We start from the raw sequence: 18825 nt of genomic DNA, 5'->3' as shown, positions 1-18825 counted from the left end.
AAAAATTTATCTGTTGAATATCTATGTAAAAAAGTATGTATTATAAAATTTTTATAAAAGTTTGTGCAAAAATTCGTGAGAGAAAAGATACCTTGAGAAAGACAAACAATTATTTTACTGAATGTATATTACAAGATTTGACTGAGAATTGTTAAATAATACATAAAATCATTGGATCCTTTATATATATATGAGGAAAAGAAGAATTTTGAAGAGAGAAAGCAAAAAAAAATTTCCTAGCAGAACGTGGTTTCGATCCACGGACCTCTGGGTTATGGGCCCAGCACGCTTCCACTGCGCCACTCTGCTTGTTGGCGAGTGTTCCTCTAAACTTGTAGTAATTGTTATTTCGATAAAAAGTATGTAATAATTTAATTATAATTTATTTCTATTACTTTAAACTTTAATTTAGTATACTTAAATTATGGTACATGTTGTGTACCATAATTTAACTATACTATTATATTACATATTCGAATTATAATAGTTATAATTATAAATATAGTATATGATAGTTTTGTCTTTGTGTATGTGTATGTGTGTATGTAGCAATTCTTATACTAATTATTTATATTAATATAGCAATCGCAAATGAAAAAATAAAGCGTGTATACAGGGTGTCCGATAATTTTTTACACATCCGAAGGTAGATCGGCTCAAACTGAGTCGAAAAGTCCTGAACCATTTTTTTTTTTATAACGTTTAATAAAATAGTTATTATCGAATAAAGTCTGGCCAATCAGTGCCAATATTTAGCCGGGCGCATGTCGGTGAGCCGCGCGCCGTGAAGTGTGCGCTGTCACATACTATGCGTGCGGTTCACCGACGTGCACTCGGCTAAAGGTCGGCGCTGATTGGCTGGACTTTATTTAATATTAACTTCTTTATTACGCGTTATAAAAAAAAATGCTACAGGACTTTTCTTTTCAGTTTGACCCAATCTACCTTCACACTTCGGGTGTGTCAAAAATTACCCTGTACATGCGTACGTGTGCGCATAAAAAAAAAGATACGAGACATCTATTTCTTTTTTATTTTGTATATTCTCAGAATAATTTTAAAACTTTTTTTTTTTTTTTATTACTTGTGACGACTGCTATACTAATGTAAATTAAGCTATATACATATATATATATATACTTCATTATATTATTTCTTTATTTATTTACCGCAAGACAACTTTTTTCTATTTTTCAGTTGCATTCAGAAGACATAATCGTTCTATTTATAAAGCGTGGACAATCGCAATTTAAAAGCGATCGTGCGTTATGGATAGGATTCACATAACGTACGCGATTCTACCAATATAAGTCACCAGTCACCAGAGTCCGTCTCGTGACTCACAGCCCGGTGAGGCAGCGTATCTATAAGCGTGAATTAACAGGCGAGAACGTGTACGTCCTGTACGTTCTAGTCGCTGACCGGGGAATGCCTGATGGTTCCGAATGCCATATCTGCATCGTACACGGCACGTGCGAAGCGAGGGACAATCGATAAAAAGACGTTAACGCAATCACGGAGGTCATGCGTTCGAACGTCGTATATCAGAGGCAGCATTTTTTTTTTTTGCAATATTTCCTGCGGCACACCGACAAACGTATATTTTATTATTTATATTGGATTCACTCGTGGAAGTTTAGCGTATTTTGATATCGCATAAAAGATATAGCGTGTAAACATACAGGAATTGAAACTGATGTCGATGAGAGTTAAATTTTGTCGATAACGCGGGAAAACGTATCTCACTGTCAATCATCGCGGATCAATATTTCCGCGAATCGTGTTGTTACGAATAAACATGCAAGTTGTTTTTGTGTGTCTGTCAATGTTGAAATCTGATCCCGCCGAGATTGTAACGGTCCGCATGGCTGATTTCACTGAATTTTTCGATTAATAACTGTAAGGAAATCTTGGAATTCGTTTGAATTCGAGATCGCACACAAAACAATTAGAAATTGTTGTTCGCTGTAAGTTACAAATCTATTATGTGAATAAATGCATAGCCGCAATTTATTTAATCGTTACACGATTATCAGTTTATATAACTTAAATATCGACGCGAAACAATGGAAATATATATGACACTATGATAGAATATAATCTACGTTAATTCGAAAAATTAACGCTTGTAAAAATATATACTTGGAAAATAATCTATGTTATACGGTCCTGTAAATCTTTTCTTTATTAACTTGACCGAGAAAGCACAGATGGCGGTGCCGGTATCGGTTTATTGCGGGAAATCAAATAGACGGACCTTCATAGTATCGATTTGCGCGTCGAAATAAAAAATTCTAAACTCATCTCGGCAAGAATTTGTAAAATCTTTTTTCAATCGAATCGATTATTCTTTCCAGTTTTATTTTCCACAGTTCTTCCTCCGCTACGATGGAACCCTAACTGCAGTATTTTATTCGCAGTTTGACGGAGATAGAGCGACGTAACTGTTGGCGGAATAGATTAGCGGCGACCATGTTTTTCGAGAGGATGATGCAATCGATGACACATTCCGACCATATTGTCTCGTGTCACCGTGCAATTTCTCGAACATACGGACATTTTACCGGATGCACAATCTCAAGCCGCTGAGATCGAAGTCCGCCTCGTGGATCGACAGAATTCGAGCTCCCTCGAGAGTATCGGCTCGCCATTTCCGCGGACTTTAGCCCGCTCGTAAGGTCGGGCGAAAGTCGCCAGCTGGTGAGAGCTATTTTGAACGGCGACGTTGCCACGTTTGCCCCGCCGTCTCGTCGTCGCCGTCGTTATGATCGAACAAGTTCAAACACGTGCCCCCATGTTTTGCTCGCTCGGCATAGAGATAACTGCGAGGCGAAACGACGCGGCTCCTTTTCATCCGACCGTTCGTTCGTTCGTTCGCTCGCTCTCGCCGCTCTTGGGCTTTTTACATACGCACGACCAGTCATCGCGCCAATGAGGTCGCCGTTCCGCTGAAATTTCCGTCCTGTTCCCTTCGCTACCGCGCCAAGTACCGTTGAAAACGGAAGGATTTTTATCGCGTAAACATGCAATAAACTTATCCAAGCAGCATATATTGCGCTATAATATCGATTAAAAATATCGAATTTTAATAAAGGCGAAACACGCTAAAGAAAAAATAAATCATCGGGCATACGATATCGGCGCGATTTCGAATCGCGCGATGATCACCCTGGACAATTTTTCCAGATGCGTTATTCTCGGTCGCAATCGGCCGAGCTGGACAAGAAATCAGGTTGCCGCTCGTGGCAACGGCGAGAGAGCGCAGGAGGAAGCGCGGCAACGTAGCACGACTGCGTGAGCGGAGATGCGCGGCATGAATAGCACCGACATCTGACAGGCCACCGGCCACCGCATCCACGCGGGGATATGGCGGGAAGGAGGAGGGACGGTTTGACGTGTGCGACAGGAGAGAGAGAGAGAGAGAGAGAAGAGGGAGAGCTTTGTCGACTGGCAAGCGCGCGCGGAGGAAAGGGCGCGTAAAAGTTTCCGCAGCGGTGGGGATGCTGCCAGAAGGTGCGGCGCGATGACGGGGTTAGGGGAGACGCGCCGCCGGCTGGTCACAGCCGTAACATAACCAAGGTAATGTTACTGGATGAGCTACCCGTCCGCGGGGACCTTTTGAAAATTTTGTAAAACGCTCTAGTCTTGAAACATGCGCGTCACCTCTTTTAATTCGGCTTGCTTCTCAATCTTATTTATTCCCTCTTTAATCGATATAAAAAAAAAAAAGTCAATTTAAAATCTCGTTTAATTATTTTGTGCCTGTTTCTAAAACAAGCGACATTTATACATGTGGAAAAGAAAGAAATATTGTCTTTAGAGAGATTTTTACATTCGATATTTCGAGCTTGAAACTATTTTTAACTCTATTTTCAAATGCGATTTTTGTTCGAAAGTCGAGCCTCTTCGTCGTGAGAGAATCGAGCGTGTCAGATAAATAAAGCAAAAAAACCAATTCAAACTTATCGATAAGTGAGAGTGTCCTCTCGAGGGGCGACGCGCCTCGACGATGATTCGAAATAAAGATCAGAAGCCGCGTTTAATCGGTAGATAAACAATTATCGCGGGTAAATCAATTTCGAGCGATACGCGATCATTTATTCTGCGTTTTCTCCATGAAGCAAATCGGTATAATATCATATCAGTTCTCTCGAACAGAGACTAGTAACGATACTACTATATAAACATCGTGTCTCATTTTTTTTTCTCTTTTACACTCTCCTATTTTTAAAATTTTGTCGTTATCTATTTAATGCGAAAAAAAGAAGAAAAATTCGTATATGAAACGCAAGATAAGTTTCTCTCTTTTGAATGATGTTTCGTTCGTCACGTACACGCGTACTTTTCAAGACGTCAAAATAGAAACTCCGCTCACATTGTGTATCTTTTTATATAAAATATACATCGTTGCGAACGAAGTCTAACGGCCGCGAACTTGGCAAACTTCAGAAACGCTCTCTTATCTCCTTATTTATTTTCGATAAAGCGCATTTCTAACTCGCCGTCTTACTGCGACCAATTACAGGATTGCTAGTGGGGGAGGAAGCACGTGGCAATGTGCGAAGTAATTGGACATAACGAGAAGGCAAACTGGAAATATATTGTTGCCAGACACCGGGGGCTTAAGAGAGACCTAAAGTCCGCATCGTACGTCGTCGTCTACTCTCTCAATCAACATCTCGGACGACTAACTTTCAAGGTTTCGCGACCCTCGACGAGGCTTTCAGGCAAACGCGTATACGCGCGTTTATCCTTCGCTGACAATGCCTGTCTCTTTATAAACGGTCACGGGGTGACGGCGAGAATATGTCGATGGCGAGGGAGAGAGAAAGAGAAAATCTCCGTCCTCCTCTCCGCCTCGCGATAAAACGTACCGGCGATCATTCATAATGATAGATCGCGATCGACATATTCGAAAACACGCGCGCGCGCATTCCAAAATCTTCCGCTCTTTAGCCGATTCTCGAGAAACATCGGCTGCGCTCGGATCGGTGAAATCGTACTAGACGAGACGACGAGAGGCGGACGGAGGAGGGGTGAGAGAGAGAATGTGCGTATACATGTGTGTGTGCGAGGTCGTTGGTAAGTGGGAAAGAGAGAATGGAGATACCCCTCTCGCACGCTTCAGCCATTCGCCCGCCCGACTCCCAACTTCCAATCCCCACCGCGTCGCCCTCGTCGTCGACCGCTACGTCACCGTTCCCCGCTCCTACGGACTGCGCGGCGCGCGCGGATCTGCCCAGTAAATGCGAGATTTCCGTTCGGTGTTTGTTGTACGTGCCAGTGAGAGAGTGCTCACGTATACCGTCGCTATATACAGGCAGTTGTACGTATCTCGGCTCTTGGACGACGTCGTCGTCGTCGTCGTCGTCGTTGTCGTTGTTACTGAAAGGATCATCCTTGGGCATCACGATGCCGCTGAGTATCGGAGTTAATCTGCGGGTAACTGGCCACTGTAATCAGGGCGGTCGCAAATATATGGAGGACATGTTCTGCGTGGCGTTCCAACCGACACCGGACGACAAGGATCTGGAGTACGCGTTCTTCGGGATATTCGACGGCCACGGTGGCGGGGAAGCGGCGACATTCGCCAAGGAACATCTCATGGACAGCATCGTGAAGCAGAAGAACTTTTGGAGCGATCGGGACGAGGACGTGCTACGGGCGATCAGGGACGGATATATGAACACACATTACGCGATGTGGCGGGAGCTCGGTACGAGAGATTGTTGCGTCTCGTTGGCGCGCGCGACGATTCTTTGAATTTCCACGCGAGCTCGGAGCTGCCGACGAGGGCACCGTTGCAAGATACGATCTCCCGCAACGGCGGTTCTCCGTCGAGAATCTCTGTCATCGTCCCGCGTATTTCCCCCACCATTGCCGCCATCGCGACTAGGCCTGATTAGGTTAGAGGTTTAGGTTATGTAACTTTCGAACTAACCTGGAAATTCGAGTTCAAGGAGCAATGAAATAAACTATGCGACGTCGCCTTCTTACGTTGCCTCATCGCGAATCTAAGTCGCGGCAATTTCCGTGGCGATATCGTCGCGCGCGCGTAAAGCGTAACAGACACGTTGACGCTCTGCGTTCTCGGCGACCTTGGTCGCTAGAAATGTAGCTTTTTCTGTAATAATATCGCGATTGATACATGTCTTGATCTGGTGCTGTTTTTCGAACAGATAAATGGCCAAGAACCGCATCCGGATTGCCATCCACAGCTGGCACAACTGCCAGCATCGCATTCATACGGAAAGGCAAGATTTACATAGGTCACGTAGGGGATTCCGCTATTATATTAGGCTATCAGATGGAAGATGATCTTCAATGGCGAGCAAAAGCTCTGACGAAAGATCATAAACCGGAGAGCGGGCCGGAGATGACACGTATACAGGAGTCGGGAGGGAAAGTAGTTAGTAAATCTGGTGTTCCAAGAGTTGTATGGAATCGACCTCGTATAGGGCATAAAGGTCCGGTTAGAAGATCTACTCACATGGACGAAATCCCATTTCTCGCGGTAGCCAGATCTTTGGGTAAGTACATCTGAATATTTTTTTTTTAAATTATATTTCTCACAGGTATAAAAGAATCTAACGAAAAATTTGTTTTAGGTGATTTATGGAGTTATAATTCTGAATTAAACACTTTTGTCGTCTCTCCCGAACCAGATGTCAAGGTTATTCCAGTTGATGTCAAGTCACACCGTTGTCTTATTTTTGGTACCGATGGTTTGTGGAATATGTTATCGCCACAAGCTGCGGTAGCAATTGTTCAAGCCACAGATAGACACAATGAAAAACATTTAATAGCGTCTCAACAGACCGGCAATAGCGTAAGCATGCTTTATTATTATAGTACTAATTATATATATAGTTATTAAAGTGTCAAAATATATTAAAATATCTGAAATATATTATAACAAATTATATTGATAATTGATATATACAAACTTTTTTAACAGGCCGATTTACAAATGTGGATAAATCCTTCAAAAAGTCTTGTGGACCGTGCATTGGAGAGGTGGTCATCGACTAGATTACGGGCAGATAATACCAGTGTTGTAACATTAATGTTAGATCCATCAGGACCGTGTCGCAGTGAGGTATATACATATATTCTCATATTTTTTAATATTTTAGAAATATAACCAAAATTTTATGCATTATTTTATGTATTATTGCAATAATACATATGAAAATTTTATGATAAAATTAAAATTGGAAGTTTGTACTTTATTATACTTGGAGTAAAACAAAAATAAGTATTTGCAGAGTGTTATTTATTTATAAAATATAAAACTGTTAATACTTTTTAGCTGAAGCATTTTGTTTTTGTTTAAGGTACTGTTTAATCAAAAGAAGGATCGTGTCATACATCATGGAACACACGCACCAAATACGACGATGGTACCCGAAAACGTCGAGAAAGCCAATTCAAAAGTAATATCGCCGTGTATGCCGTTACCGCAGCCAAGCATTTCCACAAATCCCGATATTTCTACGAATCCCAATAGCGATACCAAACAACCGGACTCGTCAAATGGAAGTGAGGAGATCGTCGATCCGATGTTACAATCGCAGACAATTTTGTACCCTGAAAAATCAATTTCGCCAGAGATTGATATTTCCTCGGAATTACGAGACACTGCGAAGGACATAAGTATTGAGACTACTGACGTCGGCGAGAGTATCCAGGTTGCCGAAATCTCCTCTAGCCAGATGCCAGAAGAAATTGGAGAATCGGAAGATAAAACCATTCTCGACAAATTAGAAAATTTCGAAAACGAGAAAAAGCAAGTAGCTGAACAGAACGAAAACGAGAAGGTCAAAATTGATAATACACAGATTCCGATCCAGTCAGACTTGAAATCGAACAAGCCTGAGCTTAAGGAACTTATAGATGAGATGGGAGTGTCTAACGTGATACGACAAAATATATTTTCCGATTCGAAAGAGGAGGCAATCCAACCCGCTCCTCTTTTAAGCAGGTTACGTCGAAGTGGCGGTGTTCTTCCTGTTAAGAGCAAGAGTTTTGATGGCGGTGAAATGAGAAATGGCATTTTGAACGGATCGAGGCACAAACAACAGCATTCTTTATTTCCCACCGCAAGGACAGACGTTAGAACGATAAAGCGTCGACACAGCATGAACGCCTCACAGATTCAGAATGCTTTCATGCCGACTCCGGATCCAAAGACTTATGTGACCGTAAAGTCGCGATACAACAGAGTATCGAAAACGTCTGTTGCGGAAAATGCGTCAGCAGAAGAGACATCAAAGAACACATCAAAACGGACAGACACTAGCTGCAAACGCAGGCACAGCACGATTACGCAAACATCGGTTCCGTCAACTGGAATTGAAAATGAATGCACACAGCAAGAACCGTGTGCAAAGAGGAGGACACGTTCCGAAGACCGACGGCAGACTCCTACAGATGAGAACGATCCAGCCAATCAAACAATGGAAAATACGAGCGGTCGGCTAAGTTGGCCCACGTCAGACGGACGACCGGATTCAACATTATCATTAAACGGTGCCACCACAACGACACTTTCTTCGTCGTTCCAACGTAGAAGTTTAGCAAAGAAGGCCACACCTGTTAAAACTATTAGGAGGTCATCTATCAACGGTTCGAAACTGCAACAACTGAGAGGTAGTTTTCTACGGGATTGGGACCAAGGTAGGAGCAATCGGGCGAGCAATTGTAACGACAGAAGGACATTAAATAGGACAGTATCAATTATCGGCCCTACAGATACGACAATGCCACAGCGATGGTTAAGGTTGGTTTGATTAATTATAGTTATAATTTTGGTTTGTTTTAGAAATTTTTGCACGAAATACATTTAAATTATGTGTCTCATACATCTTGTCAATTATTTTATATTGAAAATTATATAATAATTGCAATTAAATGGGACATAGATCGTTAAAAAGATGTTATATTTTATCAGTTTTTTAAAATATGTTTGATGAACTTATACCAAACATTGCTATTTTCTATTCTACGTAGATCAGACACAATGGCGGCAACACCAGTGAAAACGCTACGTTCGCGTAACGTAGACATCGTTGGTAACACGATATCTGCGCAGTTGGTTCACCAGTACGGAGTAGTGAAGCAAAATCGATTATCCTTACCAAACAAGTTAAAGCAGTCTGCAAACGGTGGATCGCTACAATCTAGTAGAGTCAGGTCTTCCTCGTTGTCATCCAATAAACTTAAACAAGCGAATGGTAACGGTGGAAGCGTGAGTACTTGCGCGACCATTAATCCGTCGACTACAAGTTCCACTTCTGGTATAGCTAAGAGGGTCAAATCACCGTACAATCCCAGTGCTCGATCACTGAGCACGCGATCTCGCATTAAACGTCTTGGAAAGTAAAGTTAATGATTATAGCTTTTCTTTCTTTTTTATGCGAATTTGAGTATTTTTAGGGTATGAAACATTCTTACCCTTTTATTTTCTTTATTATTCTTAGTATATTTTTAGTATAAACATTAATTTTTGCATATATATTGCATATGTCTCTTTTCGAAACTTTCTCACTCTTATTTTTGAAATGACGCATGCTTTCTCTCTTAAAATATTTACCATGAATGGGGCTTGAGCTTTATAAATTAATGTTAATATTCTGTATTTTACATACATAGAATTAAATCAAATGTAAAATTATATAATTATTTGTGTACAATTATTATTTAGATATATATTTTAAAATTTATGCTAGTTATGTAAATTCTCATATTTGTTTATGACGCAACTATTGTTCACTATTATTTTATCATTTATTATTGATTTATGTACTACTTGTATTGTTATTGAAATGATATCTGTTCTTTTCTGTTTTCTTTTGCGCGAGCTCTTTCATATATATCTATTTTCTTTTATAAAATATTAGATATCTATGAAAATAAATTACTACGCTCTCCCATTCTGTTTATGAAACATAATTATTAATTCCTTTTTTATAGAAGGGACATCTCAACTAGTTTAGTTTTATAATCCATTTTAAATATATATATATATATTTAAAATGGATTATAAAACTAAACTAGTCTATCATGTCCCTTGAGATGGTATCGTTGTATTCAAAATCTTTCATATAGTTTGCAAAAAAAAAGACGTGCGTTTGCAATTTCTAAAAGCAAATTACATTCTCATCTTTGTTTTATGGATATTAAACGCAAATTTTTTTTTTAAATGGATATTAAACTCAAATCATTTTATGTTTAAGTCAAGCATAAGGCACATAGAAAATACAGTTGTAAGGCGATATTGTAAGGTATATATTCTGCGAGAAATTTATGATGTAAAAATGTAACCTGTTTTTTTCTAATATTTGATGAACTTACTAAATGTTGCCGTAAGACAAAATATGAAAGTATAATATAGATATCTGTATAAAATAGCTTGACAATAAGAAGGTATGGATGCAAATAAAGATATGGGCTTGTATGCATATCTCATATGCACATCCATTTGTGCATTCTCAATGATAACTATCGTTTGCGATCGTCGCATTAGAGACGAATGAAGCGGCCACATCAGTGCTAAATATAAAATACGAATGTGGTCCGTAGCTATATATATATATATATATACACATATATATTTATAGAAATAGTTTTTTCTCCCAATTAATTCTTCTTAATGATTATAGTCTTCGATGATGGCATAGAAAGAATTCCCATGTGATCAAGTCAAGAAAAGCATCGTATTTAGTATATCATTAAGTATTAAATTGTTTTCTAGTATGTAGATTATGTAATCATACACTGATCTGCCTTGGCCGAGTACAGAATGGTCACTGAATAATTGGAAATATGCAATTATGATAAGAATTGTGTAAAATATAATTGGCAGTCTTTAATTATTTGTGAGCATGCCGATATATATACTTATAGATAGAAAATACAACATGGATAATTAGTTGATATGTAAAAGAAATTCAGATCTTAACGAATTAAAATAAATTCTAAAACCACTCTGTACGAAGCACCAAACGACTGTTTATGTATGTGCGATACAAAAATCTAGATTCTAGATTATACTTAAATGGAATAAATGGAAATGAAAAATGGCTAAAACGATTGAGAGAATTCAAATTTCTTTCGGTACAATTGTAACAATTATATTTTAAATGCAAAGAAATATATTAGATCTAACAATGATTAAGTTACCCAGGGTCAAAAACACAGAATTTATAAATATATTAATATATTAATATATCAAAAATTTATGTATATATAATAATAGTGTACAATCTTCTAATATCAGCTTTTCATTATCTAGTGCAAGTGTGCAAAAAAAGAAACAAAAAAAAAGACAATTCAGGATAAATATTCATTTGGTTTCTGTGTCATAAATATGTTATAAAGAAATTACTGATGTGTAAGAGAGAAATTATGTAATGTTTGTCACAATTTTACATTTCGCATTTCTTTATAGTTCATTAATAATAAAAGTTCGTTATTCTATATTGGTTTATATACAAATGTATATTGTATTTCCTGTCTTGTCTGAATTATACTTTCACATGTATTCAAGAAACGATATATATGGAACAATTTGTGACAAGGATTAGTAAGCGAGAAAAAATTACATTTAAGTTTTATTTTTAAGAAAATTTAAGATTTATATATTTTAAAACAAAAGAAAAAAGGGAAAAAATATAACAGAATGAAATTATATTAAATTGATAAAATATAAACGTTATATATATATATTATTAATTAAAATTATTAAAAAGTCGACTTTTTATCAACTAGCTTTCAAAGCTAATTCAATTTTCTGTAGATAAGTTTATGCAGATAATATATATTTGAAATATATCATTTCAAACTATGTATTTAAGGAAAGACACTATTTGTAGAGTGCGTAGCTACTGTAATCTATATCAAAGATAAGAGAGAGGAAAAAAAGGGTGACACGTGCCTACAATAGTTATCACTCAAATGTAAAAAAATTTTATTTGTACAAAAAAAGTTCTTGAAGTGAATTGAAGAGTAGAGAGATGAATTAGATGATGTGAAGGATATATGTTAGCAAAATTAATAGCAAATATCTATTTTAAGAATATTTATCCTTTTCGGTGCATGTACATGCCCATAGATTTCACAGTCATGTAAATATAGAATTAATTGATGTACATATATGTATAGATAAATTTTAGATTAGTGCGGCAGCAAACACGAGAAAAAAATAATGAGGTACAGCCTCGATATATAGAGTTCATCATCTGTTGACAAATTATGCAAAGAACAGTTTAAGAAAAGATCGAAAATCTACTTTCTACGCTCGTAGATATATCATTTGTTACATCGTAGAGATAATGATATCAAGTATTTTTTAAGAAAATATGCAAATAAGAAATTTATGGCCCAAAGAGAGATGAGGAAATGTTTGCGAAAAATGTTATAACAATTTATCTCAAATTAGAATTATGAAGATCAGATTTCAGAGGAACTTGAACAAATGTGTGATCATGCGCGTCCGTCACGTGCATTTATAATATAAATATTTTAATTAAATAAATTAAAATACAGACAAATCATTTGTAAAAATCCTGTTATTGAACTTATATTTAGCAGCATTTTTAATATAACTTTCTGTGGTAATTTATTATTATCATATTTCAATATTTTTTAGTGAATATATTAAGTGGTATTTATTTTATTTCAATATTAAATATAATGAAATCGTAAAAAATATGTTGTATGTATATACGCATTTTTATATTTGCAATATTTTTGTTTAAAGTATTTATTTGCTGTTTTTGTTTAAAGATTAATATCCAAATTTAGGATGAGTTTTAATATTAATTAAACTTAAATCATTTTTAGGTATATATATCATTTCTACTTATTTATAAAAATTCTTATTTAGTTTATTATAATTTTGGCTATGCACGGTAAATATTTTTCGGAATGAATTAATTTATAACTTTTGGAAAATTCATATTTGCATCATTTGGCCGGATGAGGAGGTTTAAGTACTTGAACTTAACCGATAATGTAGGATCTGTTCTTTATAGCTGAGCTGGCTGCACTAATTCAAAGCTTATCTTCCTTCTTTCAATGTGGAGAGAAAAAGATAAACTCTGAACTAGTGCAGCCAGTTCAGCTGTAAAAAAACTGATTCGTAGTTACCGATAGGGTCATTCATGCCGGACAGATCGAAGAAGAAGAGAGATACTGTATATATTTATTGCGTATATATATATATATATTTATAATATTGTTTGTTAGGTGTAGAAAATTTGATGTTGCCAGAACTTAGCAAACGGTGATTTTATCGACAATATCAAAAATTAATTTGGCTATGTAGTTCTATATCTCTAAAGTGAATGCAGATGGCAATACTAAACAAGATTTAATAAGTATTTCGCTACATCCATGAAGAATGCCACAATGGCCTCTTCCTAATTAGTTTTCTCTATGATTCAAATAAACAAGAAATCTCTGTAAGTGTAAATTTAACTAAACGTGGTATACTTTGCCTCATTAATGAATGGACAAAGAAACAAAAAAGAAAAAACTGATTCTCAACAGTTTTTCGTAAAAATCTAATGACAATAATTGACAGATTGACAGATTATGCAAAGCTCATGACTACAGCATCCAAACATAAACACTAAAAGTGTTTTTTGTAAAAACGAATGCGCATTCTGATTGACAGTAATACATTATTGTTCTGAACAAGAGTTTGATACTCGATTGTTTTCCAGCATACAATTTGACGAGATCGTAACTATGCAAGCAAATGAACAGGAAAGGGATTCTATAATTTGTTTTTCTAAGGGTGCTTCTACAACTACTGTTAGCACTGACATAAGCAACAGTGAAATAATATCCGAATCACCAGCATACAATGAGCAAAGCACTGAGAAATTACAGATGGAAAATATGTCTGAATCTTCCCCAAATGGAACAGATAACACTCGTAAAGAATCAGGATTTAAGAAGCCGCTTTTACTGATTGGCCCAAAGAGGGGTAAGATTGGAAAAATTCGAATGATGAATGATAATATAATTCCTCCAGCATCTGAATCGTCATCTATGAATAATGAAGTGACCGAAACTATCCATTTGCAAGAAGATGATACTACAGATAAGATTGATAAATCAATCTTGAAGAATTCTGTAGTAGAGAATGTCTTACCTGATACAAAAAACATTCCTGTACCATATCTGGAACCGAAATGGGGTGGGAAACCGTCAGAGGAATATAAGTTAGAGGTTCTCAAATCTGGTATAATTCTAGAGAAGATTGATTTAACTGAGAGAAGTTTTTACATATTAGGCAGATTACCTTCTTGCAATCTGTCTCTTGCTCATCCGACTATCTCAAGATACCATGCAATTATTCAGTACAGAACAATGGAAGATGAGAATAACTCTAAAGGTTTTTATTTGTATGACTTGGAAAGCACGCATGGTACATTTTGGAATGGACATCGTATAAAACCAAGAACTTATGTCCGATTGCATGATGGGCATATGATTAAATTAGGTTGTAGTCAGAGAAAATATATATTACAAGCACCAAATGATCAGGAAGAGGAATCTGAACTGTCGGTTACTCAATTGAAGGTTTGTAACTTTTATTTGCATGTAATTGGTCATAATAAATAATTTGCTGCCAATTACTATTTTTATATTTTTAATGAAAAGACAAAATTCTTAAATATATTTGTTCATAGGAAAAACGGTTGGAAGAGTTGCAAGAACGAAAGATTAGACAACAAGAGGAAGAAGAAGCTGAAGAGAGAGCAAAACAGGCAACTGAAAATGAGGGTATTGATTGGGGAATGGGAGAAGATGCCGATGAGGAAACGGATCTGACAGAGAATCCTTATGCTTCTATGGCAGATGAAGAGCTATATTTAGACGATCCTAAAAAAACACTGAGAGGATGGTTTGAAAGAGAGGGATATGATTTGCAATATCAAGTTGAGGAAAAAGGGATAGGCCAATTTTTATGTTGGATAAAGTAAGTTATGTAAGCTAAGTGACATAAGCTAATATAGGTTTAGAAGCTTACTTCTTTAATAGTGTTGCTTCAAAATTACGTTTGAGTATTTAATTTGCTGTTTTCTTTTGTATATCACATAAAAATAAAAATGGATTTCAGTTTGCCTAAAGAATGTTTCGGCGGTCGTTCCTTAAAAGCGGAAGCTCTTGTTAAAGGAAAAAAGAAAGAATCCGTTGTTCAATGTGCATTGGAAGCCTGTAGAATCTTAGATAGACACGGATTATTGAGACAAGCTAATCATGGTAATATATATATATATATTATAAATAATATTACTTTTTTTATATATGCAAGATTTTATACTTAACAATTTACATTTCTGATTACTAAGATTAAAATTATTGATTACAGAAAGTCGAAGAAAGAAAGCAAGAAATTGGGAAGAAGAAGATTATTATGACTCGGATGAAGATAATTTTTTAGATCGAACCGGAATAGTAGAAAGGAAACGTGAGCAAAGAATGAAACAAGCTGGAAAATTTGAAGAAAAAATTGAGACCTATAGTTCATTGGTAATGCTATTTTTTTTGTTTATTTATCTAAATTATACATATATTTTCAACTAAATATGTTTACATTATTTCAGACTGAAAAGCATAGCAACATCATGAATAAAATTTCGCATCTGACTAATCGTTTAAAAGAGGCACAAGAAAACAAAGTTAAAGCGGCGAAATCCAACGAGGATTCTTTGGATGCTTTTATGTCTAATCTAAATACATCTTCTTTGAGCAAAAGCGATGTTATAAATATGAAGGTGGAATTGCAAAATCTTCATAAAGAAGAAATAAGATTAGTTAAATTAATAAATCTTACAAAGCCGGCCAATTTACCGCCTCTTGTTAGCCAAGTCCAAGCAGAAGATAAAAAAGACGATCAGCAAAAGTCAAAAGCTTCTTTGAAAAAAATTTCTCAACTTGAAAAAAGAAAAAAACATTTTGAGACAAAGGTAAATTATCTATTTTATTATTTTTTCCTTTTTCGTTAAATTAAAAGCATTTCTTATTTACTGTTTTTTTTTTTTTTTTTTTTTTTTTGTAATTTAGAAAAGTATTTAATTTTTCAGAATAAAGACGATTTTGTGAGAGTACATTTGTCAACTTCAGATAGTAATAATACTATGGATATATATAATGTAGAAGAAGAGGAAGATGAGGAAGAAAATGAAGATAATGTAAAAGAAAAAGTCGAATACGATATCACAAAATGTACGCCATGCAAGGACGAAATAAAATCACAAGATTGCACTAGAATTAACGACAAACTGTGTACTTTGAGGGGCGTCGATACGGAAACAGACGAACGAAATGCGAACGTTGAGAAGAAACGAAGAAGAGATAAAAAATCGGAGAAGTCGAAAATTATGAAAAAGCAATACGATCAAGATATCCACTCGGAAGATTATTCTACATGGATACCACCGCAAGATCAATCTGGAGATGGCAGAACAACTCTTAATGATAAATACGGATATTAAATTAAGGTTAATGCTATATATATAAGATAAATAATGTAAATACAATCAGAACTTTATTTAATATTAATAATAGCACTCTATATATGCAATATATATAATTTTAGATTACATTACATAGATTACACTGAATAATATAACCGCAAATTTTTTCTTAGAAAATGCAAAAATTAATCTCCTGTTTTTCAATTATATCTATATTATTTTCTTTATATACAGACAAAGTATATAAAAATAATAGTTATGTATAGACATATTCTATGTATAATTATACATATTTATATATATTATTATATATACATGTGGGGTGATAATTGGAAAATCGCCAATTTATCTATCTTTCTTCATCTCTTTTTAAGAAAATGCTGTGCGTTTATATAGCTATCATTTTTAAAGATTAAAATCGAGCACTGGCAATAAATTTATTCTGCATTATAAATTTATTCAAATTATCTGATGTCATTAATTATCAACATAAGATAATTTCGTGCAGCAAAGTTAAACAGATTCGCGAAAAACTAGATTAAACTTGGATGCATGCAGAAATCTTATTCGTACGGTACAGTAATGTTTAATTGACCAATCAGGAGCAAAGATTCCTTGTCCTGATTGGTCAATTAAATGCTACTTTACTCCACGGGTAGGATTTTCGAACGCACTCTTTGGGGCGCGTTCCACTTAACGCTCACAGTATCATTTTATCCTTGTTGTTCACCGAAAGTTAAACAAGGATAGATGATGCTTGCGAGCGTTGCGGTCGTTAAGTGGAACGCGCCTTTAGTTGTCAGAAAGGAAGAAAAAAGAAGAGAAAGAGGAGTTGATTGTTGCATAGCGGATCGTGACATTTAAATTAATGTCATCTAATGTTTTGAAAAATTTTATCTTGAACACGCAGAAAGGAATATGGAGTACGTCGACAGTCCGAGCTATTTTCAAACGGGTATGTATCATAATGATATACGAAAATTTTGACTACCGTGGATAATTGTCTTGTTTTCTTGTTGGCGTTTTTGTGATTATTTTCATTTCTTATTCCGTATATATATCTCGTGCTGCAAAGTAATTAAAATGTTTTTTTGTGTCTCAGTTTGGGCTCTTATAGCTTCTGTAGGATGGTATATCGTAGGTCTCTTGTTTATTTTATACCATACATATCCATATATTCAAGAGAAGTACGAAAGCTGGAGATTTGCGAAAAACCAGCATGATAGTACTGCATTTGGCAAAAGTAAGTCAATAATTTATAAGAAAAATAGAATTTTTAAATGACAGACAACATATATATAATTTAGTTATAAATTTATTATAACACATTTGTTACGTCATATTTGTCTAGAGACTGATGAATTACCACAACTGTCCGCTAATGTAGAGCTAACACGACAGAAAATGCAAGAAGCATACAACAAGAGTTGTGCCTTGGCACAAGTTAAAGAGGAAGAGGTATCTCATTATCTTGTTATATGTTACTTAATATATTATGTAGATTATATTATATTAAGAGATATATAGATTATTGCACTTGTATTATATTGAAATGTAGATTTTTGAACAATCTGTTTTTTGTTTCAGGAAAAAGAGAAAAAAAGACAGAAGATTTTAAAATCATTGGAAAATAAAAATGTAGGTACCAAGCTAGGTAGTGCAACGGATGACGAAAAAACGACACCTAGTACAAGTACGAAATCAAGGTTGCTTAAATCAGGTAAATCTTATATCTCACTTATATATCAAATTATATTTCTGAGGTAAATGTAATCCTTTGTGGTCGGATAGCGACCATACAAAGAATTAAATGATATAATATCCATACTTCATTTACAGAATATAGTCCTTTAATGGGTGATAATACTCGCGGATATCGGCCTCCGAAACGTACTTGCTGTAAAAAGGGTGGGTGTGGTTAATTGCAGTTTTACAGATTCTTATAAAAAATTCCATTTATTTTTATGAAACGAATTTAATTAAGTTGATGAAAATAAAAAGAAAACGATAACTGACACGGATTAAAATATACTTAAAATGCGCAATATTCTATAATAATTTTAATAATTGTTAAAATGCAATTCTTGTATAAGCATTAATTTATAATTGTATAATTTCCAAGCATTAATAAATTAGAGGCCAGATTAACTTTATCTATCAAATTTAATGCAGGATTTATATATTTATATATCACGCTTATATATATATACATACATCAACTATTTTAAAAAGAGTTACTAGATTTTTTGCTATTATATTGAGAGAAGGAAGGGAAAATAAACAATACAACAACAATATAGGCGGTGCTTCAATTTTCAACATTACCTTT

General features: G+C 35.4%; 3 protein-coding genes and 1 non-coding gene across 5 annotated transcripts; 3 read left to right on the top strand and 1 right to left on the bottom strand.

Moving 5' to 3' along the window:
- Nucleotides 1–237: 237 nt before the first annotated feature.
- Nucleotides 238–309, bottom strand: Trnam-cau (transfer RNA methionine (anticodon CAU)). The gene has a single exon. It is a non-coding gene; the product is annotated as a tRNA-Met (tRNA).
- Nucleotides 310–5042: 4733 nt separating this feature from the next.
- On the top strand, nt 5043–9740 carry Pp2c1 (protein phosphatase 2C). Its single transcript, XM_070297373.1, has 6 exons — nt 5043–5716; nt 6180–6530; nt 6609–6829; nt 6959–7099; nt 7338–8782; nt 9013–9740. The coding sequence occupies exons 1-6, from the start codon at nt 5101–5103 to the stop codon at nt 9383–9385; spliced, it is 3147 nt and encodes a 1048-aa protein (XP_070153474.1). The 5' UTR covers nt 5043–5100; the 3' UTR covers nt 9386–9740.
- A 3688-nt stretch (nt 9741–13428) lies between these two features.
- Nucleotides 13429–16714, top strand: LOC138933870 (kanadaptin). Of its 2 annotated transcripts, none has more exons than XM_070296998.1 (6): nt 13429–14595; nt 14706–14995; nt 15137–15279; nt 15389–15549; nt 15624–15986; nt 16084–16174. In XM_070296998.1, the coding sequence occupies exons 1-6, from the start codon at nt 13756–13758 to the stop codon at nt 16093–16095; spliced, it is 1809 nt and encodes a 602-aa protein (XP_070153099.1). In that variant the 5' UTR covers nt 13429–13755; the 3' UTR covers nt 16096–16174. The 2 variants fall into 2 exon arrangements, with proteins under 2 accessions (XP_070153099.1, XP_070153098.1); XM_070296997.1 differs by having other exon boundaries at nt 13431–14595; nt 16104–16714.
- A 581-nt stretch (nt 16715–17295) lies between these two features.
- Nucleotides 17296–18658, top strand: LOC138934249 (selenoprotein S). Its single transcript, XM_070297797.1, has 5 exons — nt 17296–17451; nt 17599–17739; nt 17848–17954; nt 18084–18216; nt 18336–18658. The coding sequence occupies exons 1-5, from the start codon at nt 17415–17417 to the stop codon at nt 18416–18418; spliced, it is 501 nt and encodes a 166-aa protein (XP_070153898.1). The 5' UTR covers nt 17296–17414; the 3' UTR covers nt 18419–18658.
- The last annotated feature ends 167 nt before the right edge of the window (nt 18659–18825 follow it).

Source organism: Polyergus mexicanus, unplaced genomic scaffold, assembly GCF_030449975.1.
Source record: "Polyergus mexicanus isolate NDT 795.1 unplaced genomic scaffold, iyPolMexi1.0 SCAF_6, whole genome shotgun sequence".
In the NCBI taxonomy this organism is placed as follows: Eukaryota; Metazoa; Arthropoda; class Insecta; order Hymenoptera; family Formicidae; genus Polyergus; species Polyergus mexicanus.
This window is presented reverse-complemented; position numbering and strand designations above follow the sequence as displayed.